Source organism: Apteryx mantelli, chromosome 1 (genome assembly GCF_036417845.1).
Source record: "Apteryx mantelli isolate bAptMan1 chromosome 1, bAptMan1.hap1, whole genome shotgun sequence".
Taxonomy (NCBI): domain Eukaryota; kingdom Metazoa; phylum Chordata; class Aves; order Apterygiformes; family Apterygidae; genus Apteryx; species Apteryx mantelli.
In genome coordinates this window covers 122,914,253-122,941,959 of record NC_089978.1, presented here as the reverse complement: position 1 = coordinate 122,941,959, position 27,707 = coordinate 122,914,253, and the positions used below count along the sequence as shown (strand labels likewise).

Genomic DNA, 27,707 nt, shown 5'->3' with positions numbered 1-27,707 from the left:
GGAGGAACCAGTGTTCCTATTGCTGCCCTCTCTCCCGTTTTACTGTTGGGAGCTGGGGACTCAGGAGCGGTGGGAGCAGATGGGCTGGCAGAAGGTTGCTCCTCAGGCTTGCGGAAACAAAAGACTGATCCGTTAGTCTGCTTCGGCTTCCTCTCGAGCAGAGCTGACTGGACATTGCATCTTGGTGTAGGGATGTTTATACAAGTTTTATACAAGTAGAAGTCAGAGTGAGCTGTTGCTGAAGTTATCCCATGATGCTGATAAACAACAGAAAAGTTCAGCGCTGTGGTCTAAGTATATTCTAACTGAGATTCAGTTAGCGATTGGAATTCTTTAAAAAAAGATAAAATTCACTTTTTTTCTGTCTGAGATAAAAGTCCAGTTGTAGCAGCTACTGGAATCGAAGGACAGCCATTCTGTTCAGCCTGGGAGGAGGTCAGGGGATGGGATGACACAGACAACATAGTCAGATAGATATTAAGGCCATCTATTTTGTTTGATACCCACTCATTTGAATAGCATGAACCTTGATGGTTTACTGCTGATGTTTAAGCAGTGCAATATACTTCCTCTAGATGGTGCTGGATACTTAAAAATTACTTGGGCAGGATTTGCAAGATACCTTCCATAGGCCAGCTGTCTGGATGGATCTCTAAGCATATGTTTACAAACAGTTTTACTACATGCAAGAACTGTACTTGGAGAGATTTCAGCTTATAGGAGCAATGAGCTGACAAGCAATAATAAAATTTGAGGAACTTATTTTTTTCCACAGTCAACTGAGCATTGTTCTGTAAGTAGGAAATAATACAAAACTATCCTGATTCTGGAAAGTATTTAGCATTGATTCATTACAATTTTGTATGCTGTGGTCATGTGAGGGAAAATGAAATGAAAAAAATTTGGAATTTTTGAAGTGGTGTGGCTTTAAAACTATGGTTAGTAGAGCTTATTGATTTCCTGTGCCACTGGGAAAATCTCACATGCATGTTTTAAAAATTATTTTGGCAATGTGTCTTTTTATAGATCCTTTAATCATAAAGTATCCAAACTGTACTTAAAACCATAAGTGACTGAGCTCTTATAGGAACTCTAGCCAGGTAGATAAAGGCTAGATCAAGATATTTTTTTCCACCGCTAGTATTTGGCAATCTTTCTACTGTTACAGAATGGCTACTTAACAACAACTTAATTTAGTAAATGAACGAGTGCCATATAATAGTTTAAAAAAACCCTGCACAATGTAATTAATGCTGATGGCTCAGTAAATTTTCATTTCAGGAACGTTACTTTTTTTTTGTTTTGCAAAATATTTCTGTAGTATCCTTAATAATCCCAAGTATGGATTCAGTTTAACTCCTCTTCAAAATATGATGAATAACTAATGGACAAGTAGATGCATGGTTTTATTTCAAAAAAGTGTATACATAATTTTTGCAGCTATCTGTTTTATCAAAGGGAACAGTATGGGTCAGTTAGAAATCAATTTCAGTAGAACTTATTTTATTTGCAGAACTTAAGCAAGTATCATACTAAAGCTTTACGCTTTGGACTCCTATCCTTCGTGTAATTTTAAAATGAGCATCTGCAGAAGTCCTGCAGGAGCAAAAGGGCATGGTCTGAACAAAACGCAGTACTTGAATGAAGAAACGGAGTTTGCGCTTCTCAGTGCTGAAAGGTGATTCTTCACGAACGCACAGTGGTATTTTGGGAACTAGTGCTGCTTCATCAGGAGCCACATCCCTGCCTGCCGAGGGACTGCGACGCAGGAGCTAATTCTGCAGCAGCTCTGCTCTGTTTCTGCCTGGGGACCAGCTCTAGCTCTGGCCTGTCCCACTTGTCTTCCCCACTTCTGTCCCTCCGTTTCGTTTGTGTTTGAATGGGGAAGGTGAGGGTGAGCCATGGCAGCCTGATGCCTCCATCCAGCTGTCAGCTCTGAACAGGGGCTGTCTTTCTACAGCTCTTCTCCTGACAAGTTTCTGTGCTGTAAAATGCTCCCTGCGCATCAGTGGTGAGAAATACCTGTACTTTTTTTTCCAAATTCTGTGCTGCTAGTGATAACCTCATAGCCAAAAGGCTAAATGTAACAAAACAAGGACCAAATACGATGAAATACGTGAGGCTGAAGTGAGAAACTGGTGCAAAGTAGAGGGAAGAGAAGAACATCTATAGGGCTATTTTCAGACCCATTTGAAAGTCTAGCTGTGAAATAAGTTTCTGTCTCAGTATATGACAGATGTGAAATCATCAGTGCCTTAAAAAGATGGAAGGAAAGAGAAGCCTTTCTCCTGCCTTGTGCCCATGGGATACTGAAGGTGTTAGTAAGAGAGAAGGTTTGGGGAGTTTGTCCTCCTGCCTTCTCCAGTCTTTCTGCATCTTTCCCCCCACCATCCTCTTTGACTAGCTGCTGCACCAAACTTGTGCTGTGAAGCTGGTAGTTTGCTTGCACATGAGGTTTTTAAAGAGTAGTGATGGAAAAGTGCTGTTGCTTGCTAGCTGAAAAGAACAGCAGCCTCCCCTTCAGACAAAGGGAGCCATGGCTGCCTTGATTAGCCATAATTCTTGTTAGCTTCAGTCATAAAAGATAGAGACTGCACATGTATTTTTAATGAAATCTTGGGTTATACAGCTGCTAATGGCACTTATCTAAAAAGCTTCCTGCTTGCCACAGTTGATTAGTCAAGTCCTGCCTTGATACCTAGATATGACATCACCTCTTCACATTTGTAAAATTTGTATACGTGACATGCACCAGATGAACAAAACCAGGAATCGTTGATTGCTGTGAACAGTGGGAATTATTTATCTCTGCTATTTCAGAGTATGTTTATTTTCAGTGTGCCAGAGATGTTTCTTAATGTCATTGTTAATCAGTAACAGAGAAGGGTTGTTATTATGCCTTTATCCCATCCTCCTTCAGCACCTAATTCCCAGCCATTCATACGTGGTATGTATCTTTGTCAGTGCCTACAAGGGTGAAACTGCTAATGTAGCAAGTGCACCCCTGTGTACCCCTTTTCAGAAGAGGTAAAAGATCCACTGAAAATCTAAGAAGGTGCTCTAGTCTAGTAGAAAAGACATTTTATGGGGAAATATGCTGAAAGGAGGCTTAAAACGCTTGATTCAACCCCCCTTCCTCCCCCCAGAACCAATTTTAAACCACCTTGCTTCTTTTGACATACCTTTCTTCTTTGCTATGTTCAGTGTCACAATTAGCATATGTAGTATCCACTGAATGGATTTTCCATGTGCTACCATTTTTGTATTTTTTCACTGCGAGGGTGCTTTCCTGGCTGGCTGCTTGACTCAGAAATTTATGCTGGAACAGTTAAATGCAGGTGTGCTGGAGCTGGAATGAGTTGGCTGAGATGAAATGATGAGAATAGAGTGTATAAAATAGCCACAGAGCTTCCTGTCCCTAAGCCTCCTGGTGCATGTCAAAATAGAAGCGAGAGATATCGGCATTTCTGTAATGTGTCTGAAAGCTCATCGGGAATTTTTTGAAGACTGGCAGAGGTTTCTCTGTAACTTTTTAAGTTTTCCTGACCATGTGAGGCTTTGGGGGAAAAAAGAATCTCTTTTACTTGACTGCTCGCAAAGGGATAGGTTTGCACCGAGAGCTTCTTACCGTAGCGTTTTGGCTAGGATAAGAAGCAGCTGCAATTTAAAACTTGCTTTTTCCTATTATTAGTGAAAGAACAGAGGGTTGGCATGGTAGAAAGTGATCTTGTTGTTGCAGGGAGGGATGGCGTTTTGTGTTCTAATGCTGTGTTTCCCCTCTATAAGCATTACGAGGATTGTATTATGGGGCCAGGCCTGGTGCTGTCACAACAGCGAGAGCTGCATAGTTCCCGGAGATCCTAGCCAGCACTTGCACAGTGCTTTAGGAATTGGGTTGTGTAGCCAAAAGACTTAGTAAGAGGGAGGATAGCAGCTTTGGAGGGGTAAGAGACCAGCCCGAGGGTCTGGCGGTAGATGCATGTTGGGAACAAGGCTTTGGGGAGTTAGGATTATGTTTGTTTGGGGTTGAAGGATGTCTGCAGCTTCTGCTGAACCAGATATTTCATGGAAAATATAAGTGAGCAATTGCTACCCCAGAGCTGCCCAGGGCTTAATTAATTTCAATAGCTTATCTCTGGTGGTGCTATTACAGGAGGCTTCAGAGAAAAGTGCAAGAAACCTGCAGTGAGAACCTGGGAATACTCTACTTGAAGGCAAAGTTGCTGGCTCGTGGCTCTCTTTCAGTTGGGTAGTGCTTTGAAACAGATGGGTTCAGGGTCTTTCTGAAGTGTATAAGTGTGTCTCTTTCAGTTAACTGTGGGTGATCTGGGGTAATATAAATGTGTAATGCATTTAGCCGTGTAATCTTCTGGTAACTATAAGAAGCTGGATTCTTGTAAACCAGTGTTAAATTTTCATAAAACTCCAATGGTTTATTTAAGGGAAAATGGAAACAATACACTGCCCCAGCTCTTGGTTGATTCTTGTTATCACTTGCTGCTGCATCTAGGATGTTCGAATTGTAAGAAATAGCTGTTTGCAAATCCTGTTTGCAAATGTATTGCCAGACAGAACTTGGAAACTGAATGCCGCTGCAGTGGTTCGGGGGTAAGGAGGCTGATGTTTGTTTGGGGCTTTTTTTTTTAATGTGATTAAAAATAAGAAGGCTTTCCTAGAAATAAGAAATGTGATCATTAGTGCAGGTGTTAATGCCAAGCATGGGACTTTCACAGTGATGTTTTTTCCTGCAGAATTTTCAATAGGCTTATGGTAAGCAATTTTTGTATTTACTTTATTTTTCTTCTTTAGCAAAAGAAACATGACATTACGTAGAAGCACCATGTCTTAAAAATGAAAAGCTCAAACAGTTTCGTCTGAAATAGAAGTTACAGGAAGTTATGCATACAATAAAATAAAACAAATATAGCTTTTAAATCCATTTTATCACGTATCATAGAGATCTACAAAACTTTCAGGAATTAAATGTTTGCTGCAACTTGGAGCATGTCAGGTCAAAACTGGCACAGCTATTCAGATTCTCAAGTTTTAAATGTTAGTATGAATCCGTATGGAATTTGACATAACTGGTAAATAAAGATTTCCCCCATTTTGGTACATTCAACATCTGTTATATTTTAGCTGTTATGCTACGTTTATGCTCCTAGGGATTCGAACAGGGTGTTTCAAAATGTGGATTAATCCGCCTCCCCCTTCAAGGGAATCAAAGTTAACAAAAAATCCCAAAAAATCAGAGATGAATGAGTTCATGGAAAATCTTTGCAATATTTCACAGCTCAGTAGGAGTATAACATAAAGTACAAAGCATATCAGTTTATAGAGTAAGCTCAGTGGACACACGTATGTACAAATCAGAACTGGTTAAAGCAACATGAATAAACAATATTAATATTAGTCTTCTACACTGGAAAGAGAAATAAATGTCAGGACATATTAAGGTAAATAAATACTTGTTTCTGTGGAATGTACTTTTAATTTTTAGGGTTTTCATACATGTTACCTTTGGTTCTTGAAGTTATACTGTAATTATTTATATGAATTTATTATCTTTAATTGTTAGAGGCATACATGGAATTGCTTTATGATGACTTTAATCTTTCACTCTTTAAAAAAAAAAAAAAGCAAATCTAGTTTTGACTTCATCTTTGTTTAAAGTTCACATGCAAAGCTTAGTGCTATATTCTTCTTTAAACTAGGAGCGTCAGCGGCTGGAGACAATCCTCAGTTTGTGTGCAGAATACTCCAAATCTGACAGTGACCCTGTTGCAGCTACAACAGTTGCTGATGTTCAAAAAATTAACAAAGAACTTGAAAAACTTCAACTATCAGATGAAGATTCAGTGTTTGAAGATTCACAGATGAATCTCGAAACAAGGTTTAGAAACCACTTGAAATCATCTGCAAGTGATTCAGATTTTTCAGAGTTGAGTAATCACAGTCGCAGTGCTGGTGCTTTCCTTTCCTCTAGAGGGCTGAAAGCTGATGAACACTTCAATGAAACCATGAAGTCTCCACCTTTAGCTTCTTCTGGCTTCCTGAAGGATTCTACTGAATCTTCCTACTTAAGTATCACACCAAAGGTAACACTGTGTGGAAAGAAATCGACAGTTGGGGATTGCATACTTGAAATTCTCCTCTAGAAGTCAATTTTCAAAGCAAGGATCGCAGTCGGGGTGGCTTAGGTATAAGTCTTAATCTCAGAATTCATCCAACTTTGTAGCCAGCACCTGAAATGGTGATTATTTCATTTGCTATAAGAGCTATTTACATTGGAAGTTTTTTCCAAGGGATGTACCGATCAGGGAGAGTTTTAATGTTTTCTGTGGGAGAATGATTTAACAATTTAAAGCTACTTAGATAAGCAATGTTTCAGAAATCCTACCTAGAACTATTACTGTGCTGAGATTTCCAGAAAAGGGAAGTTCTGCCACTTCCTCCTAGGCTGAGACTCCTCTTTTCTGTAAAAAGAGGAGGGTGTTTTCTCACTGGTGAACTAGAATAGTTGTAAAGGGGGAGAAGAGGAATTGCCTGAGCTGAATTTACTGCCCTGTCCACTTCCCCTAGCTTGGACCTAAGCCATGTGTCTAATCAGCTGTTGCCTCTTGTGAAGTGTATGGTGGCAGCTTGCCTCTTGGCGCTCTAGGGCAATTCCTACATTTGTTGCTTCTTTCCTATTTACTTCATACTGCAGTTTTGCTCCTAAAGGGGAGTTGTCCTTTAAAAAATGAGATAACAGCATTTCTAACAATTGAAACATCAGAATTCTGATTTGTATATTATTTTTCAAATTGTTGCTGTCCGGAGGTCTCTCCTTCAGCTAGGGCAGCAGCAGCCTAGTTGGGGGGGGGAGAGTGGGGAAAGGGCCTTTCATTTGTTTTTAGATCAGAGCCTAGGTTCTTATGCGCCAGACAAGCACTACATATCTGGTGATAGGCATCGTGTTAAATAACTATAGTCAATAATTAGAATGAAGATCTTGGTAAGACCAAGTAAAGCTGTAATGACAGGTTTCTGTTTAACTGTTCACATATTAAAAGTATTTTCTCCATTTCTCCTTATTTCTGTTAGAGTATATAAAGTATATGAGCTTCAGTATGGTTACATGCCTAACATAAATTATATTTAACTTCTGTTTAACTTACATACATGCTTATGTTCAACAGAAGTGCGTACGTGTAAAAGAAGAGAGAGAGAAGTAATAGAAAAGTGTTTTATCTTATAAAGGGGTACCTCTCTGGAAATTTGCTGAGTCTTTCAGTGTAAAAAAGATGTTAAACAGAAACCTGCTGTCATGGCTTAACTTAATCTTACCAGTGCTTTATGTGTTTGAAAGTTACTAGGTCATTTCATTTGCCGGTTACTGTGGTCTTGCATTTCTCTCACATTCATGTCTGTTACTTTCTTTGTACAAGTCAGAGATCCTATTTAAAATCCTTGTTGGGAAGTGGAAATGGAAGATGTTATGTCAGCATTATCCGAACAGGATACCGGACAAAAAGAAGCTTTCCTGCTAGGATTACTAATGCTAATGAAGGAATACCATTCATTCATCGTAAAGGGTGTTCTGCTAAGTCCAGAGAAAAGCAGTAACAAGCTATTGTGTTAACGAAACACAGCTCATTGTTTTAAAATATCAAGGTCAGATTTGTACATGTTAAAATGCCTGCTCTCAGAATAGCCATTCAGTAGCTGAGCTGAGCTGCTTTTGAGCAAGGCTGTGTGGTCTAGCAGTGAATGCAGAGCCCTGCACGCAGCCCTGTTCTAATTCTGACTGGAGACAATGAGGGAGCGACCTTACAAAAGTAATGCGATTGCAAGCCCCAGGGGTCAGGTGAACACGAAGAATACATTTGAAACTCAATACTCCCTTCCTGATATAATAAGATCAAAATATTTTCTTAATAATGTTGTTTAATTCTTGTCACAGTCATCTAACACGTAAATGGAAATGAAAAGAGCGATGTTAAGGATGCTCTTCCCTCCGCCAGTGCTAACTAGGGAGAGAGGACCAAGTTTTGTCCCTAGCTTACAAAAGATGCCATCTTAATGGCTGGTTAAAAAATGTCCTATTCTACATCCTGGCTTTTGTTATATGCACAGCTGAAATACACACAAAAAAAGTATCTTCATCTATCTGTTTTATTTCTATAAGGGAAAAATTGGATTTTTTACAACCTAAATAGCACAACATGTAAAATATTGTCAAGCGATAGATTTTAGTAATTCTTAGAGTATGAATAGTATTTAATGTTCAGTGTAGTGTTTACTTCCAGTACCTGCAAGTAAAGTATTGTGTTTGTTTCTCTTGTACACTTTCTAAGTATAGAAATAGCAATATAGTGGGTATAAAATTTGTAACAGGTTCAAAACCGGCAATACAGTACTTGTCTAAAATGAACACAATATGAAAGGGGGAAAGGAAACACAGGGTTTAACATCTCTCTAATAAATCTCTTGTAATGTGTGATTGCAGGTACCAGAATGCATACATGATGAGCAAAGAGGGCAGGAGCTTGGTCGACTGGAGGAGGAGCGCATAGCAATACTAAATAATTTGGAAGAACTTGAACAGAAGATCAAAGATTTAAATGACCAGATGGATGAGTCCTCAAGAGAGGTGTGAAATATGCTTTGGTTTTAAATGTCTTGCTTATTAAATATATCTCATAGCACACATCTGATATGTTCTACAAGTATATAGGAAACTCAGGCATGTACATACCCTTCAGATTCTCTGCTTTTTCACCAAAATTAGTTACACAATAATATTACCTGGTAGTCTCCTACTATCAAGGTTATTTTTCCCTAGCAGGGAGATGGCTGTGACACTCTGGACCTTCCCAGCCGTAACCATTATACTCCTAAATGGAGTTAGAATAATCTTGCTTGTTGAATGGTCATTCAATTGCTCAAAACACCTTGTGTTATTTGGGAGTTTTATGGTGGTATCTCATGTGACCGTTTAAAGAGAAAGGAAGTGCGATAACTTCCTTTTTAACCTCCTTGTCCTTACATTGGCAAGGTTATGTGGCCCTCTTGACTTCTGGAATCTCACAGTTGCAGACTAAACTGGCCAGGCATTTAGGTTGTGCTTACTCCAATTATCAGCAACAGGAAAGAAACAGCTGTTCCAAAAGGGTTTCACACAGAGCCTGTGCACAGATAGTTGGTATAATATCATACAGGAGGAAGCACAGAGGAGAAGAGTTAGAAAAGAAAAAGTTTTGAAAAAAGGAATCCTCAAACTAAAGTTGGTTTGGACTTTATTTGCAGTATTGTATGTTGTAGTTTTGCTTTTTCTCAGATTTATGATCTCTTTTTAACTTACTTTTGTGGGATCAATACTTCTTTTTAAAGTGTTTCTCTGTTGTGAGTAATCACCAACTCACTCCCCTTTCCCCAGAAAAAAAGTGTGTGTCAAGATTTCTTCTTAATCTGGACTGCTTCTGAAAAATGTTTTGTGTTCCTAGTTGGATATGGAATGTGCCCTTTTGGATGGGGAACAGAAATCTGAAACAACAGAGCTTCTGAAAGAGAAGGAAATTTTGGATCATCTAAACAGGAAAATAGCTGAGCTGGAGAGAAATGTTATTGGTGAAAAGACAAAGGTAACCAAGCTGTCTTAGCTAGCTGTGTTTTCTGTTCCCCTTGACCTTTGAAATACGTTTATATAATTGATGGAGGTTATTTTGTGAAGTAGTGTGTATAAGTAAATTTACTTGATAAGTGTAGAAGCAAATAGTTCTCTCACCAACAGCACCCCTTAATGGTCTTGTCTCCCAATATATGCTTGACAAGCAAAATACAGTATGCTTAAGTAAAATCTGTTGTTTAAAAGGACAGTATTAATTGAACTGTTCCACAGTCTTTTCCACATTGTGGGTTATATATTTTGATTTATTAAAAATAATTAATGTTTTTTCAGCAAAGGAATAGAGTGAAAGGCGGCTGCAGTTTCAGAAGATGTCTTTCTCTTTTATTATACAGAATGTTAGATTATAACTATGCATTTGACAGATGTCTCAAGTAATTATGTTGGTTTATTTTGTTTGTTGACTGACAATTTTAATACTCTAGAATAACCTCTCTGGGATTAAGTCAAAGGAATTCATTAGTTTTCCTGTGTGGCTGAATATTCAGTTGCTCTCAAATATGCAGTTATGTCTGCACTATGATAAGATTTTAAGTACAAAAATGGAAAGGGCCTGTAAGGCAAACTTGTCATCTTCAAACCAGAGAGAGGTTGTTTCCTCTAGTGCGCTCTCTGCTGGGGTTTTCAGCCAGCAGTTCCTTTCTTGATATGATGGTCCACAGCCAATAATATCTCAAGGTCAGGAAGTTTTTCCAGGACGTTCAGCCAATAATTTTTCCTTTTCAAATTTCATCCTCTACCTCATAATTTTAACCTGTCACTTGTGGAAAAACTCTAACTAGCTACTCTACCCCTCTTTTTTTATACTTTCAAGAAATATTTGAAGCCTTTTGTGTGTTCTGTGTTCTTTGCTCTTGTTTAGACAAGCTGCACTTTTTTAGCTCTTTCACACTTCCCATTTAATTCAAGCCTTACAGCTTGCTTTGTTTTTCTTTGAGCTTTTTGCCCTCTATTTCTATGTACCCTGTTATGAGCCTGAACACTGTTTTGCAGCTGTACTCGCTCAACCTGTATCTGAAAAGGAGAATGGTACTCTTACCTCTTTGCTCTGTGAAATGACACCACGCATCCAGTTTAAGCTTAAACTTTACCGGGCTTCTCTGCCTGCACCTTTTCTTGTTCTCACCTTCCCTTCAATGGTACTGCAGCTTTCAGTAATGCCTGTGGTCACATTTTTAAGTTGTCTCTGGACAGCTCGAGAGATGTTTCCCATCTTTTATATTTTTTCTGTTTTAGTCTCAAGGTTCAATGAAACTATTACAAATTATTCTAAAACCTGTAGGTTGGTCACATTTCCTTGCAATCATATGATAGGATATACAACATTTTCATACTAGTGTGTAATGATTAGAAAACTAAAATGGCAAGTCTAGTTAAAAATGTTCAGTTGAACTGAAATGTGGAAAGCAGCCTAGAAAAAGGACTTTTGTTATTTAAAAGGCAGGTTCACTTAAAACATATTCTTCATTATGAAGCATAGCACTGGTCAAATCAGTTGCGGTAATTTCAGTCCTTTCTCCTGTGTTCTCTATTAAAAAGTAGAAAACCCCCCAACTAACCAACCAAGCAAACCACCCAGCCTTTGATGAGTGCTTGCACTAGATTTAAACCTGTGGCTCAGTTAATTCTGAAAGTATCTATCTTTGTAGAAATAAACCAACTTGAAGAGAGACCACAGATTTTGTTCTGGAAGATGTCTGAAAGGATTGCATAAATTTGAAAGTTTAAAAAAGAAATGGAAGGCAAACAACCTGCAGCCAACAGGCAAAATATCATTAAGTACCAGCTGAAGTGTTTTGGACAAAATTGTATCAGACAGCAAAACAGATGCCACTCTTAATGCCACCAGATAAAAAGTTCTGGCTCACTATAAACAACAGTTTTTCAATCTTGTTTTGTGTATCTATATGTTTAAGGTCACAAACCCTGCAGATCTGATCCAAGATAGACAAAATCTTGGCTCCTCAGTAGTACAGTGCCAAACCTCCACAGAAAAGCAATGCACAGGTAGAAGCACTAGGTGGTACTTTTTGCCAAAATAAAGTTAAACTTATGGCCAGCTTAACAGAATTAGGGCTCGGTTTTTGACTGGTAGTTGCCATCTTTCTGATGTTCATTTTTGCATTGTTTTCTTGCAAAAGTGAGTGTTCTAATGTCTGCGTAGGGGCCACAGTTTTTTCTAGTTCCTTAAATATGTCACCCATAATAATACTGGTGGTCTTGGTGTTGGTGATGTATCCTGGCAAGAAATTGTTGGATCCATCCACTCCTTCAATGGCTACATTCTTGTTAGGGTAAGAAATGATATCTGAGTATACAATATGGTGTCTTCTTGAGGTGAAATAGATGGTTGATCTCAGCAAACGATGCAGGGATATTGGTGCAGTACATGATGGTACTTGCCCCTGGAATGCCTCTGGAGTGACTTGAGTCTCTCCTGGAATTTGTCACTGCTCTGAGCACCTGTTTGACAGGAAACCCCTGCCTGATTGTGTTTCTTCCGTACTGATGCACCTGTTTGAAAAACTTGTGGAAATTCCTGAAAAGAGAGATCACAGACTATGACATAATTATTGGGCCATGTATGTACTTGAAATAGCCTGTAAGTGGAGGACTTTGTGCTACTTTCTACCTATTTTTATGATTTTTTTTTTAATGCCTTATGCATGGCTCATTTAGATGAGGACACAAAGTTTTGCCAACTTTTTCACAGTCTAAAAGCCACTGTTTAAAAAGAAGTTTCTAGCCCTTGTGATAACAAGGCAGTGCTTGTGAAGCATGAGAATTAATTGCAATGTGTACCTGAAGACAGAAGACAAAGGAAAATAACCTAGGTCTCTTGCTCTTTCTCCCCCTGTTTCTCCTATAGATGTACATAATATGTATGTTTCATAGATGTTTGGTTATATTTAAACTTTCTTAAGGCAGTCTTACTATTTTTGGCTATTCTATTTCATGTTTTCTGAACACTTTTGTTTTGCCTTATGGACAGCATTTAGAATACCCTAGCATTAACCCTTCAAAATACAAAATAACCATTGCCTTTCTAGGCCGAAGAGAGAAACTGTGGCATGGAGGAAAATAGTACTGGAATTGGGAAAGGATTAGAGTCACCTCATGCCAGGCAATATACAAGAGGAAGGAAAAGAAGAGGTTTGGGGAAAGTGTGGTATAACTAGAGGGCCTGTATTTGGTATGAATGCTTGTGAGTTTAATCTTTGGCAATGCCAGTAAGTGCTTTGCTGGGGTACAACGTCTTTGTGTTTCAGCATCTTGCTTGTAAATCAGGAACGGATGTTGTGTGTTTGTACATTGTTTGGTACATTGCATTCTGATCTTACTCAAAGCCTGTCAGCCCTACCAGGATACGTGCGAGGGCTGAACGGTGATGAAGAATGAATGAATCAGTGAGGAGGGTTATGTGATAATGCAGGGACAGTACTAATGAGTCAGTAGTAACACAGTTTGACACATGCAGCTTGAAGCTCTCCAGGAGGGAGCTTTGCTACAGATTTTGACATAATTATTTTGAGCACAGCCTGCCTTGTAGAGAACTGAATGAACAAGTGAGCCAGTCAGCCAATCTCCCTTTTTCCCTGCCATCTGGACCCAACTTCCTGTAATTACCACAGCGGTCATGTCATATTACTGTACATATGCAATAATGTTACTATTGTTTTGAGCGAAATAGCATCTCAGTTCCACTGTGCTATTTACAGTTATGACTTCCTTGCAATTACTTTTGGTCCAGAGTTGACATTTGTCTGTAAGGAAGTTGGAGAAAATCTTACTTACCCGATTTTGTGTTCTCCAGATTTGCAGAGTACTTTCTTTTCATACACCACTTCCTTAGTCTGAATAGTTTTAAAATGTACAGTCTAGTGAATGTGGAGAGGATACTTAATGACTTGCCATGCCTGACATCTCGAAGTTAAAGCATGGGGGTGAAAGTAATAATACAGCAGGGAAAAGAAATAATGGATTAGTGAACATAATAAACAGGAATAACTCAAAATGAATAATGAGTTCAGCAGCAGTGCTGTTGCAGGTAAGCATAGTTAAATGGGAATTTTGGCAGAGAGCATCAAAACAATTACTTATGAAAAGATGTAGACTGCATTTTAGGAAAGAGAGGCTATTCTTTTTCTTCTTGAGGACCTTGGCCTTGTATCATGGTAGAAATACATACCCTGGAACTCATCTTCTATCACACAGGGCTTTCTTTCCCTTTTCAAGAGCAAGTTCCTTACCGAAATCAGGAGCAGCTGGCACAGCTAACTCATTTTTTGGAAAACATTTTATTTTGTCTGCATGCTTTTGTGGAAATATTTTTCAGTCATTAACAGAATATCCCAGATGGGCCAAAACACTTGAAACTCAGCCTCTTTGCCGAATCTGTACTGCAAAGACTTGCATGAATTGAGCCAAGGAAACAGCAGCTGTCTGATAATCCATATGAAGAGGGACACCAGCAATCACAGTTAAATATACCAGTGATCTCTCATGAATCATTTCTCTTCTGTATTCAAAATTCCTGTTTTTTATCCTGATGGATCTAACAAATTTATATGTCATAGCCTTTTAAATCTTTCCTGGTCAGATTCCAGTTCAGCAAAGTGTTTAAGTACAGATATTAAGTCAATGAGTTATCTTGTCCATAACAGTAGTTACCCCCTTAAGACAAGATACATGAGATTAAGTATTCTGAGGAGACCACATAAGGATATGCAGTAGAGAAGACACTAATGAGGAAAAAGATCATTGTGAAGAATCAAGGAGAAAAATCAGAATCCCCCAAAATGTCTTTTAAGACAGCTATGAGAGAAATAATAATAGAAAGGGGTTGACCAGTAAAGGCAGTCCTCTAGTCCATCTAGATCTTGAAGACTGTGCAGAATTTTAATTTTCTTGCTTTAAATGTTTGTTTTGGTTTGGATGATTATTTCCGCCTCTTCTCCGTTCATGAAGGAACAGTACTGTAGAATCAGGGGTTTTTGTTTGCCTCCGTGACTGTTCAATAAAGCAACACATTGCAATGCTCAGAGAATGAGCTTAGAAATTCCAAAAACTTCAGTTGTCTTAGGAACAAGTTTGTGTGCGCAACTGTTGCGATTTTTACTTCTAGCAGAGGCATTGCTTAGCCTGATTTAAAATGCTTTTTAACATTAGTTTTACACATGCACATGAAACAAAACCCTTGAGAAGAAATCTTTCCAACCAACTCCATCACTGCATAATCTGTTGTGATACGTGATAAATTACTCCTTACAAAGGGAAAAAAAAAAATTATGAAATGCCTTCTCCCATCATGTTATTCTCCTTTTGTTCTGCCTGACATCTATTTCTTGTTCTGTTAATGCCTTCTTTCATGAAGCCAACAAGGGTTCAGTGACAAATAACTGAATCATGCGAAGTTTTACGCTTCTCTCCTGAAACAGATCAAGGAATGCAGGAAAGAGTAGTCTTGAAAGACAGAGGAAGAACGTGTACAGGTTGTGTACAGTAAGGTCTGTTTCTTTTCAACAGTATTTTTAATCAAAGTTGCATGCGGTCCTATTCCTTTCACAAATACCAGCCATAGCTTTGGAAATGCTTTCAAGAGTGCTGGAAGTGTTGGTTGGCCTCAGATTTAATGGTTTCCTCAACTGCACTGTTTGCCCCTTGAGTAACCACCAAAGAGCAAATAACATTTCCCAACCTGCTCTCTTTTAGGGAATAAGTTACTTTCTTGAAGATTTGCAGCAAGAGATAGACCAGTTTCATTAGCGAGGTTTTAAGGCAGATTTTCTTCCTCTTCTGCTTCCTTTCCTCAAAATGTTTTACTGAATGAACAAACTGTAGCATCACACCACTTTCAACTGGAAAGGAATTGTTTCTGTAGCATGTTTCTTCTCTGCTTCTAGCTGGCAGTCCTGTTTGCTGTAGACTCTTGGAAAAGGGGGGGAAATGTTCTTTGGAGTGTGTAAAAAAGAAAGGGGTGAAAACAAAGGTGAGATGGGGAAATTCTTTGGACCAAAGAAATGTGTATGTTTCTCCTTGTCAGAAAACCTGTGAAAGTTTTGACACTAGGCTAGTCCATGTTTGATGGAAAGAGCATGCATGTATGAGGCTTGGGGGGTAATGAGATCCATGTATTTAAAGGCTACTATGATAAAATATGACAAGTTGCAAGTGAGTTGGACTGAGGAAGATCCTGGAGTATTTCAGACTGGAACATTTAAAGTAGAAGAGCCTGCTGGATGGAAAGGCATTCAATAATTTTTTTTTTTTCTTGATTTATGGCCTGTAGGTAGTTTCTTTGCTATTTCTCTCTGATAATAACACATACTGATTTTTATTTTGTACGATTGCAGAGTGAGTCTTATTCACCTGGTCATACAGTCCATTTCATAGTGACCTGGTAAAAAGGTTGAGTTTCTTCCCTTTTACAATTTTTATTTGGATTTTTAGACGTTTTCTACCTGTTTTATGCACACTGACTCATTTCTGCAGAATCTACCAGTATAAGTGGGAAAGTTGCTTCCAAAGGTACATATATGCAGGCTGTATTTTAAAATTTTAGCCTGCCCGCGGTAGCAGAATGTGGTGAATGGCAAACTGAAAAGCAGCACCTTTTCTCCACAGAATGGGTGTGGGGACTTGCTGGGGTTTAAACAGCAGTGTTGATCAGGCATACAGTATCCTTAACCACAGGAGACAACACTGAAACAATTTGTGTCTCACTGTTCTTTCCTTTGTTCCCATTCTTGTAGGCTCTGTGATTGTCCTTAATACTTTCCTTTTATCTCCTTCGTGTCTTCGACATCTACGGGATATTTTATGTGTGCTGCATATATGTTCTTTGTTCTCTCTTTTGCCCTAAAATCAGTTCCACCAGGTCTGAAGGTTGAATTTCTTTAGTGACTCATGTTGATCACAAATGACCTGTGTTCATACCCATGGGGGCTCTGCTACCATCCTGTGTCTGTACACTTGAGGGACAACATTACTTCTTTCTACTGCTATCCTTAGTGATCAAAACTGATCTAAGCTTTCCCCCAGCAACATCGAAAAACAAGTCGGGGATAGAGAGCTGCATTTTAAGACTGTGACTGCTGATCCCAGGTTCATAATGCAAATTAGGTAGTACACTAAGATCAGGTGTTATACTTCACTGAGCTGGTCTTCTCTTGGATGGAAACAAGGTGTTAAGAATTCAGTCAGACTACAGTTAATGTAACTCTGAAATGAACACTGGGGCTAGAAAGCAGTTGTTTGCAGAGAAATGTTTAATGCGTACAAGGATGAGCAGCCTGAACACGTGGGTTTTATTCACAGCTATGCCACGGACTGTTGTTGAACAAACAGTTTACAGAGGGAGCCGCAGACCTGCATTAGTTGGATTTGCACGTAGCTTACAAAGTTATTAATCTTTTCCCTTCTAAAAGAACTTTCTTTGATCCATTTATAGAAAAGACTGTGTGGAAAAAATGCTAATTATTCAGTTCATTTATTTATCAAATTATCTGTGTGAACTACATGAACTTAACCAATGCAAAATTAGTGATGTGGGTGAACTTAATTCCACAGCTGCAAAACATATAATGTCTCTCAGTGCTGAAAGTGATATTTCCTGTTAAGACTGCACATTTTGAAAGGAGCCAGTTTGGTGGGCTGTGAGCACTTCCTATGCTATAAATAGACCACATGAGTATCACTTTCAGTCTCAAAGGAATACCTTTCTAATTTCTACAGGGAAGTAATATTATCTCTGGCATGATTCTCAGTTTTATACTTGCTGATGATGTCTCTTCACACTTAGTTTTGACTTGCTTGTTAATGAATGAGTGTGCTTGTTGCATTGCATAGACATTTAGAGAGCTATTAATAGCTGCAGAGTAATGATGCTGGATGTAAGGTCACAGAAGTCCTTGCTTCTGTAAATTGTTGCTTTCTTCCCTTTTCTGTCTACCTAGCAATATGACAGACTGTAGGCTGAATGTTAAATGGGCAGAAAGGTTTGTAGTGAGGAGAACTACTGATTTGTGCATAAGGTTCCTTTTGAGTTGGAAGTTGATTCAGGAAATGGGGGACAGAGGTTTAGAGATCACATCTCAAGGGTTACCTGCTTCTCCGCCATGGTGCAGTTTGCACATGTTCCATCCTCTTTTTCTGAGCTCTGCTTCTGTTGTTATGACAGAAGCCAGTGCAGGAAGCCCAGGTAATTGAATATGCTGGCTCAGTTGCTCATTTTAACAGATTTTTTTTTTTTTTCCCCACAAGCTTATCTGTTGCGTTCGGCATTTTGCCAGTCTCGGAGGAGAAGCTGCCTGTGGAAATGAAAATAACAAACCTAGGAATTTGGTTTGCATTGGGTTTGAATGTGAATACTTTTTGTTGTTTTTTTTAAATACCGGGAAAATCAGCTGCTGATCCCACTCTGATTTAGAGATAAAACTATAAAGAAAGCAGGCATCTAATACAAGTTTGTTATTGTGCCTCTGCCATGAATGAGAGTTTGAGAACCATGTCAGGAACAAGTTTTGGAAGAAGGACCATCCTGCAGTTTGAAATGGCAAGTTACATATGGTAAAAAAAGTTTCCTCTTTATGGCATGTGCCATAGGGTGCTGCAATGTCTGACCACATAGCGCTTGCTGAACCAAACACTTGAGTTTAAAATTAATTAATGGTTGGGACAGGAAAGAGAACAAATGAGTGGGCAGTGTGTCAGAATTCAACTGTTCTTGGAGCATCTGAAAGACAAAGCTGGAATATTTGGGCTCATACTGTGAGTTTTTGAGTATTAAGAAGTGTTGGAGACCATCTGAGAAAAGAGATGCATAACTACAGAGCAAAAAGTAAAAAAAGGGAACTGTATCACTGTGACTCTAGAAGGTAACAAAGAGACCTGGACTTCAGAGATTATTTGATTGCTTCAGCTTTTATGGCCTATCAGGCATATTGTTTTTTCCAGTTGTGAATTGTTCAGTTGAAGAAAATGCCTCTGTGTTGGCCAGTGCAGGTACAAGTAAATGGCCTTGACAGAAATATGTGTACTCCGATCTGTTGGTTTCCAAATTTTGGTCCAGGCAAATAATAGTCCACAAGGTAGTTTTAAGTGATTTGCAATCAGTCTTCAGAACAGTGCTACAGAGTAAAATATGCAGTATTTTATTACCAAGGTTTAAAGGTTAAAGGCTTTTGAGGGTGATAAGTGCTGTGTTGAGTACTGCTGCATTAGTGGGACAAGAAGAAAGCTGGACTAGTTACAAGAGATTGTAGGGAGGTAGAGCAGATCCCCGAGAACAGGATACAGTTCTGGCATCCTGAAGCACATGGAGTGATTTGGTAAATCATTTGCTGTTTCTACTGCAAAAGGATTTCCTGGCCCAAAGTTATTTCTTCGTAAAGCTCTATCTCATTCTATCTTTTCACTGCTTGCTAGATGTACTCACCTGTGCAGAAGCACCTAGGCATGTAATTCATTCCCTTGAAGTGCCAGTTTCCCCTCACTGCCAGACTATAGTCGTTTGCCCTCCTTTCTCCTTTCTGAAAGCTGCTCTTTTCTCTTTCCTTCATCAGTTACCTGACTAACACGGCTACTGTTTCCTCACCTTTTTTTCATTTGGTGAGTCAGCGTTTAGGCAATGGGCTTGAAAGGCATCATCCAGGCACAGGTGCAAAACACAGTGATGAGGGAGAGAGTTAATTGCCCTGCTAAAATAAATGTTTTGTTTTGATCATTTTACATCCCATCATTACATTTCAACTAACAAGAGGTTTCTGTCTTTGACCTACATGCTGCAACTATTCTTTAAGGTTTTGCCACACACTGTCATAATCACTAACAACTGCTTGGGTTTGAAGGTAATTCTGTTTATTTTCTGGTTCATGCTTCAGGAAAAATTAAAACTTGATGCTGAGAGGGAAAAACTAGAGAGGCTTCAGGAGCTTTACTCCGAGCAGAAGACGCAGCTTGATAATTGCCCTGAGTCCATGAGGGAACAATTACAGCAGCAGCTGAAGAGGGTCAGTAGCAAGTTTCAAGATTGCACTAATTTTTTTGTTGTTGTTAATTTTAGATTTAAGTGTAACATATTCTGTTTCACTTATCCAACAAATTGCCTGAACATACTTGCATTGTATAATTGTCAATAGTCCTGAGGTTACCTTTTTGTGGAACGTTTGTAATAAATATTTTGCATGGTGGCAAATGAGTAGAATGCAAATGAATGGATTAGAAATAGTTTTGTGCTGAATGTTTTTTGAAGCTTTGGGCTACTTGCCTGCAATTAGCACCCCAGGCCTAGTGGCTGATATGAAAGCTGTTGGAATAGTAATGTTTGCATGGACATTAGAGCATTGCTCTTTAACTGTATGAGCGAAGAATGACTGTTGAGCTTCTGTTAGTGAGATCTATTATTTTAGCACTTTACTCCCATTTTTCTTTGATACTGTTATGTAATCCTCTTTTGCAATGGTATAAGTTGCTCTCTCTCTGAAACCATGCATAGCTTATTCTTTTTAATACACAATTTAGCTGTTAGCCTGACTTGTGTCTTGAAGATTTCATTATGAAGATTATTTCACTTATTTTAATAGCTTTATTTTTCCTACATTCTCAACAGCTGCATATTAGTATTTTTTTTCAGCCTTTGTATAGTCTAATTGCAGCTTGACTTTATTATGTATTATTTGTAACCTAAAAACCTACAGTATTTTATGTTGTAGGTTAAAGTACCATTATTTTCTGAGGAAAGATTGTGAAGTGGTTTTGGTATTCATTAAGTAGGTTCTACAGCACATGTAGCCAGCTGTAACAGAAAAATCATTTTCAAAGTGTCCGTAAGCTCAAGATGATATCTGAAAGTCAAACTTGAATTTTTTTTTTGGCTTGAGCATTTACATCAGTAATAATGTCTGTAACAGCAGTGACCAAAAACAGACTTTTTGTTTTGCAGGAAATATTCTTTTAGATACTGACTTTTTTTTCCCCTAATAATTAGATTTTATTTTATTTGCAGAATTCTGTTTTGTTTTTCAAGGAATAAAAAAGTAAAAAAAGTCCAGCTTTGTTAATAACAATGCTAAGTACTTCTGTAGCAGTTGAAGTGTTTGCTGGTTTTGAGATATTTGAGGATTTATGCTCATAAATATTAACAAGAAAAAGAAGCCTTTCCTGTGTTGTCATGTATTTGAAAGTATTAATTTGTGAGAAGTGGCAGTCCTGTTGCTGTGGGATGGTAGTAAATCCTTTTTCACTATTGACCGTCAAGAGGCTTCAGGAAATCCATTTGGTTAAATGTACTTTTCCCCTTTCAAGTTGGCTTAGTAACAGTTTTGGATTGAAAATTGGAGCAGAACATGAAATGTGGGGATGCAGTTAAATGTACAGCTGCTTCTGTTGCATATTAGTCCAGCCCACTTGTAGTGAAAGTTTGCTGTGATTGAAGTAGTAGAAGTCTCCACTAAAACAGTGCACAGTATCTCTCAGATGGATATCAGGTGTGAGAACAGTAACGACTTTACTGTAAGTGTCCTACACAATATAGAGAAAATCTCTTCCTCCTGAAAAATAAACCCAGTACAGGATTAAGTACCTGAGTTTGGAGCAGGTTATATTGTGTTGCTTTACTGCAACCACAGTAAGCCCTGTCTAAAGGTGCTGAACTCCCATATTGCTTCAGCTCTGGGACTTGGGAGCTGACAGATGTTCACAGCAGCTTTGTGAAACAGGAGCCCAGCATGCTGGCAGCAAACGTCACACAAGCGGCTGATTGCGCTGGGGGGCTGGAGTCTGGGTTGGGGTTGGAAGTAGATGGTTGGAAAATTATGTACACATCGTTGACTGAGAGCTGCTTCCTGGTTCTTGCAATTAATACACCCTTCTCCTGTTAGGCAGGGAGACCACTTCATCAGCGACTGGTGAAACCTGAGGGCTTGAGGAAGGCACTCAGGGAAAGCATTAATCTCTCTGATGGCTTATTAAAACTTTATTAGCACGCTCTACTTACTTAGCTCTCAGTATTAAAGCGCTAAAGCTTCTGCTGTTTCTTTGTTCTCCTGTGTCTGGGTTAATTGAAATATGCAATAAATGAAGAATGAAAATAGATGACTGGATTCCTTCACAATTATGAGAAGAAACTGCCCACTGTTAGGAAATACCTTACCATTCAGATAAAATTGTTCTGGTTATTATGGATGTTGTCTGCCTGGAGAGCTCCCACCATATCCTAAAGTAAGGGCTAGGTTCTCTCTCACTGAATTTTGTCCACTGCCATTGCAGAAATAATGGAGATGTTGGACAGATTTGTGATTTGGAAGTCCAATATGGAAATATTGTATGTATTGTTTGTTAATAGCGTATAATATTTTCATGTTGATCATTTTAGTAAAAGGGGGGTACTTGCTATGTGGTTCAGGAAGCTATTACCTACAGCCAAAACAATTACTGTCTTCTAAGCAGGATCCCAGAGAAGGTTATGGCGAGAGCTCTGCGACAGCTTCTCAGGACCAGACTGTTTGCCCTTGCCGCTCTGCTGTGATCCCACAGACTTCCCAGGGTCTCAGTCTCCGCTGAGTCTAGCTGGTTGATAATCTTGCTGCAAGACAATTAGAGCCACTGTTAAAACTAAACCACTGCCACTTGCAGATTGGAGGGTTTTTAATTTGAAAATAGACTTGCTCTTGAACTTGTTACATTTTTTTTCAGGTAGACATAGTAGTACAGAATACGGTAAAATATTTGTTGCATAGTGTATCTCACAAAGAATATAATATTTCATGAGGTGAACTAGCTATCAGTTGTCTTTTGGACAGAATTCGTGTTGCTGGGTTGGACAAATGTATTCACAAAGGAATTAGAAACAGCCTTCTCTGAAGTCTGTCTCTTCTTCTGCCTCAGTAGCAATTGGTTTGATATGAAATAGCCGGAATTTACTGACCTTCATGGCCTGGGCAAAGCGCTTCTGTCTATTTGCAATGATGAAGTTTGCTGACTGGTTTGAATGGTGCATTTTTGTGTTGTAGGTAACAGCTTCTTATGTCATTTTTAGCCAGTGTCTTGTCTTTGCTTTTGATCTTTGTATTATCTACTGGAAGTGAAAGGCACATCTTTGGAGAACAGTGCCAAAACGTTGATATTTTGTGCAGTAACTTGGAGTCTTCAGCTCTTGTATCCCAAGTCTTTCCCTGGTACGTCAGCAGCTTGCTTTGAATGCTTTTACAAGAAGCTGTATGCATATCATCAGTCACCAATTTTTACCTTAGGTTGAAATAAGAAAAAGATAAAGTTTGCATTTCTCTTCAGCACTCTGGAACTTATAAATAGGTTTTTGTGTTATGAATTTACAGATATTGCAGGAGAAAGATTAGCTTTCAGTTCTTATGCTGAAAAGCAGTGAAATTATATCTGGTTGTCCATAAGTGGAAGGCAGATGTGTTCTTATTTCTTGAGACCTTTCTGCAACATTCAACCTCTTTTCATGACAAAATCTTGCATTGGTCCATGGGAATGCATAAAGTTGGTTTGATGCTTTTTCTGAAGTAAAACATCTACTGACTAGCATCGAGGTATGCATGACTAGAGTCTTTAATTGTGTACTTGTCTAGGGAGCAATTGTGTCTGCTGCAGTTCAGCATCCACATATAGCCATCAGTTGAACAACTGGTGTGGTTGAACATTGCTGCTCAGGTGATGGAAGTGTGCAAATGACACGTAACTCCACATATCTTCCCTCCTACACGGCCATATCTCTGTTACGAAAAAGTCATAGTACTTGGGCTAGACTTGAAGAAATTATAGACACAGTTCAGCCTTCTTCATTTGAGGGTGTATTCCTGTAGTTAATTCAGTGTTACTGGAATAATACTTTCTGCCCTTTTTGGTTGCTAAGCAGATGCTATCCCAGTTTGGTGTGTGACAACCTCACCAAATTGATTCACACTTTGGTTGTGTCACAGCTAGGCTACAGCAGAGTGATCTGTCTAGCCAGGATGCGCTCAGTGCTTCAGAAGCTCCAGCTTGCTCCAAACACTGTAATAAACAACTTGCTCACAATACAGGTGGTTAATCTTTCTCAGGAAGGGGGGCACTAGGAGTGATGGGAAAGCAACATAAAAATAATGATTAGCACTATTTGCTCTCTTATTATAACAGTAGATCATGAAAAACATTGAGCTTCTGTCTGTTTGAACAAGCTGTGTGAGAAACAGAAATACTGCTTTAGAATGCGAATTTTATGTTTGTTTATAAGTTACTCTTCTCTGGTTACAGTAAACACAAGATTACTTTTTATTTTTGCTTAAGGATGCTGATCTGTTGGATGTAGAAAGCAAACATTTTGAAGATTTGGAATTTCAGCAGCTTGAACGTGAGAGCAGGTTAGACGAAGAGAAAGAAAATCTGACACAACAGCTTCTGCGTGAAGTAGCTGAATATCAGCGTAGCATTGTCAGTAGAAAGGTAAAAGCATGAAAACTCAGTTCATCTTTTTCTTGTTGTTTTGCCTAAAGGAGATCTAGACCCTGGATCTAGAACCTGCCCATCTGTAAGAAATAATGCAAAACTTTTTTCTCTTTGCAAAAGCTTTTGCAGCAGAGCAAAGATGGTGGCCCAGTAACATACCCCACATATCAAATCATGCAATTCTCTAGAAAGGAAATAAAACAATAAAATGTAATACCCTGTTTGCATACTTGCATATGCAAATAAAAAACCCTCATATTTGCAACAAAAAGTACCAAAGCATTGTTTTTTCTTCATTAAGCAAGGAGATTCTCATACTGTGGACATAACTACTGTTATTTGATGCTGTCATGATGATTTTTTTAAAAAATAATGATAGAACACCAGATTAAGAAAATCTCTTTATTTTTAAAATCAATTGTAAAGGTCTTATTTCAACCAATTACATACCAGTTTTGATCAGAGATCAGAAGTGGCATCTATAAAGCAATTCCATTCAATATGTTAGTCACCATATTATCGCAGAATATATGCAATTGTCCTTTTCTCTTGTCTCTTAGAGAAATTGTCTCCTTACTATCTAAATTGTATTTAATCATCTCCTTCAAAGCAGTGGACTGCCTTGTAAAAACTTCTTTTCTTACTATTTAGACTCTCATGAATACAATTGTTGTTGGAGGTTGTCCTGTGCTTTCAAAATTAAACATGTAAAACGTGATTGTTCTGTTTTTTATGTTAGGAAAAGATTTCTGCTCTCAAAAAGCAAGCCACTCATGTTGTCCAACAAGCACAAAGAGAACAAGATCATTTTGTAAAAGAGAAAAATAACTTAATAATGATGCTGCAAAGGGTAAGTATTTCTTGTCTTTCAAATATTTTAGATGTGTAATAAAAGAACATTGTATATAATAAAAGAACTTAGAACATGAGAAAAGCATTGTTGTGCAGAAATTGGCAAGTCAGTATTATCTTGATAAACATCTTTTAATTCCAGTGTCTTAGAAAAAAAAAGGAAAAAACAGCTTTTGTAATTTAATTAAATTTAATTAATCAGCATTTTTCCTAAGTGAAAACTGTAATGGCATTTGATGATAGCAAGGGATTTAGAGGTGTTCCCGTTTAGGAGGATTCAACCTGAGGCATCCGCCTAGGTGCTGAAGATAGAAGCCTGTGCTCTCTGTGTAGGTGTTGGAACTGTCAGAGGGCCATTGAAGACATGAAAGCTAAAAGCTTGCCTCTCTCTGCTAGCTGAACAGGGAGTCTCAGCCCCATGTTAGATTCATAAAATCAGTGTGAGGATCCAATATCAAACAAAGTCTATGCATGGAAAGATAAACAAAACCTGGCCTTTGCAGTTAGGGTTTTATAATATGATACTGTAATTCTTGCAGTGAATCCAGCAAAGGATTTCTGAAACTGGACATAAAAAGCTCAAATTTTTGACTTGCAATAGGCCATACTAGGCCACAAAATAAGCTATTTACCTCAGTGAACATCTGGCTAAAAAAAAGTTGTCATGAACCCTTTGTGTTCTTTTTTTGTTTTGTTTTTAATCGTGAGAGAAATAGTGTTTAGTACATTAAGAACCATGAGCATTTTCAGAATGCTGAAAGCCTTCAACATTTTTGAGGAGCTTCTTGCTTGGCTTTTTTTGGTTTTCATCTTTAACAATTTAATAGGGCTTTCTTTTCAGACCATTCTGATCCTTCCCCAATAAAACCCAGCCCTTTTTTTCTTCTCAGAAACCCTCATACTGAGGACCATCAAATACCCAACCGCTTCTGGTAGTCTGTGAATGTTGTGATGGTGGATGCTGGATAGGTGGTCTGGAGTCTTTTGAAATCATTGGGAATCAAGCTGAGAGAAAATATGTCCATGATTCCTCCTAGACTAAGGGACCAGGGAGCCTTTTGGAGCTCCCAGGTATTTGGGAATGTGCCTTGGTGGCACCTGACTCCGTAAGGTGACACTCAGGCCAACACTGGTCCCCCTCTTTCTCCCCCTGCAATCAAGTATGATTTCCATGCAAGTGAAACCTCTGTACAGGGACCTGTGGGGATGATCCAACTAGGTCACCAGTCTGAACGGGTGGAAGATGAGGATCTTGAGTGCCAAGGGCACACTCCTGCAGGCCAGCTTAGACATAGCCTGAGACTTCCAGATGCTACTTTTTAAAGATCTTTTTTGAGTCTAGATCTACTCTTTTGAATCTTTGGGGAGCATCTTGTTGGAGGCTGCTAGAGGTTCAGTCCTGCTGTGTAAGTGAATGAAGTCAGAGTTCTGCTGTATAATTTCTAGCTTTCTATCTCAGAGTGTTTCTTTATTCTCTTAAAAAAAATGGCTAGCATTTATTTTCACTACATTGCTATTGGTTTTTAATATAAACTCTATGTCTGTTATTAACAGGAAAAAGAGAATCTCTGTAATCTGGAAAAGAAATATTCTGCACTTTCCGGAGGAAAGGGATTTCCTCTCAGTCCCAATAGTCTAAAAGAGGTAAACAGGTTTCATTGCTTTTTACTTTACTATGTCGTAGACTTAACTTTTAGTAATATCTTACATGAAAGCACTTTAGTATTTAGTGGCTAGTCATACACTTTTTTGCAGATGATGAAATTACTTTGTAAAGATATACAAATGCATAGTAGGGCAGAAACAGTTTCTCTGACATTTTCCCAGATATGGCTGGCCCTGGATAAATTACCATTTTATACTGGGGGGAGGGGAGAATCTAATTTTCTCAAAATGGACAAGTAAATGTCATTGCAATAAAGAAAAACAAGGTTCAGGAATAACTCTGTATTGAATACATTTCAGTCTTTTTTTTTGCACTATACATGGTATCATTGGCCTCTCCTCTTTTTCTTTTTTCTTTTTTCTTTTTTTTTCTTTTTTCTATTTTTAAGGCTCTGCAGAAATGCATTACAAATGTACATTTTGATCTTTATAAAAAGCACTGAGTTAAAGATCTCAAGCTATTGTAGTCATAAGATTGCTATTGAGCTATTTATTTAACCATTGTGAATAGTGAGAATAAAGGTGCCAGATATTTTTGCTGGAAAAATTGAGTTAGTTGGGGTAATACATGATGAGCCTCAGAGCTTACCTGCACCTGTCAAGACTTCTTAGCTTGGAGGTTACCAGTTTAAGCCTTCGCACTCAGATCTGTGAAGAAGGTCAGTGTAAGGTAAGCCACAGACTGTTATAAAGATTCAGTCAGCACATATAACATTAAGTCTCCATATTTATCCTCTTGACCTGAGTTAATGAAATTTTGAAGTTTACAGTGAAGTTGTAAATGGAGAAACAGGAAAAACTAGCATTTAAAGTACACTGACAGGTATCTAGGCTGCAAGCATGTGTCCTCTCAGTGCCTGGGAAATGTGATCTTGCTTATTTGTCCTTGAAGTTCCTGGTGAACCAGGATGGCCTTCAAAACATGGCAATGGGACTGGGCACTCTTCTGGCTGCAAACCGTGTTGCAGATGCTTAGGCATATCCAGACTTTTAGTGTCCCAGGCTGTGCTCTGATGTGGACATCTGACCTCCCATCAGGACATCTGGCAAGTCTAAGCTTCACTTATACTCT

General features: G+C 38.5%; 1 protein-coding gene across 5 annotated transcripts in view; it reads left to right on the top strand.

Moving 5' to 3' along the window:
- PHLDB2 (pleckstrin homology like domain family B member 2) overlaps window positions 1-27,707 on the top strand; it is a 71,303-nt gene that overhangs the window by 17,373 nt on the left and 26,223 nt on the right. For 4 of the 5 annotated variants that reach the window (XM_067300634.1, XM_067300657.1, XM_067300642.1 and 1 more), the window contains 7 exons: window positions 5,715-6,098; window positions 8,492-8,635; window positions 9,489-9,626; window positions 19,552-19,680; window positions 23,960-24,115; window positions 24,858-24,968; window positions 26,525-26,614. In XM_067300634.1, the coding sequence (XP_067156735.1) occupies window positions 5,715-6,098; window positions 8,492-8,635; window positions 9,489-9,626; window positions 19,552-19,680; window positions 23,960-24,115; window positions 24,858-24,968; window positions 26,525-26,614 (1,152 nt within the window). The remainder of the gene's footprint in view (window positions 1-5,714; window positions 6,099-8,491; window positions 8,636-9,488; window positions 9,627-19,551; window positions 19,681-23,959; window positions 24,116-24,857; window positions 24,969-26,524; window positions 26,615-27,707) is intronic. The other variant, XM_067300651.1, reaches the window with a different exon arrangement.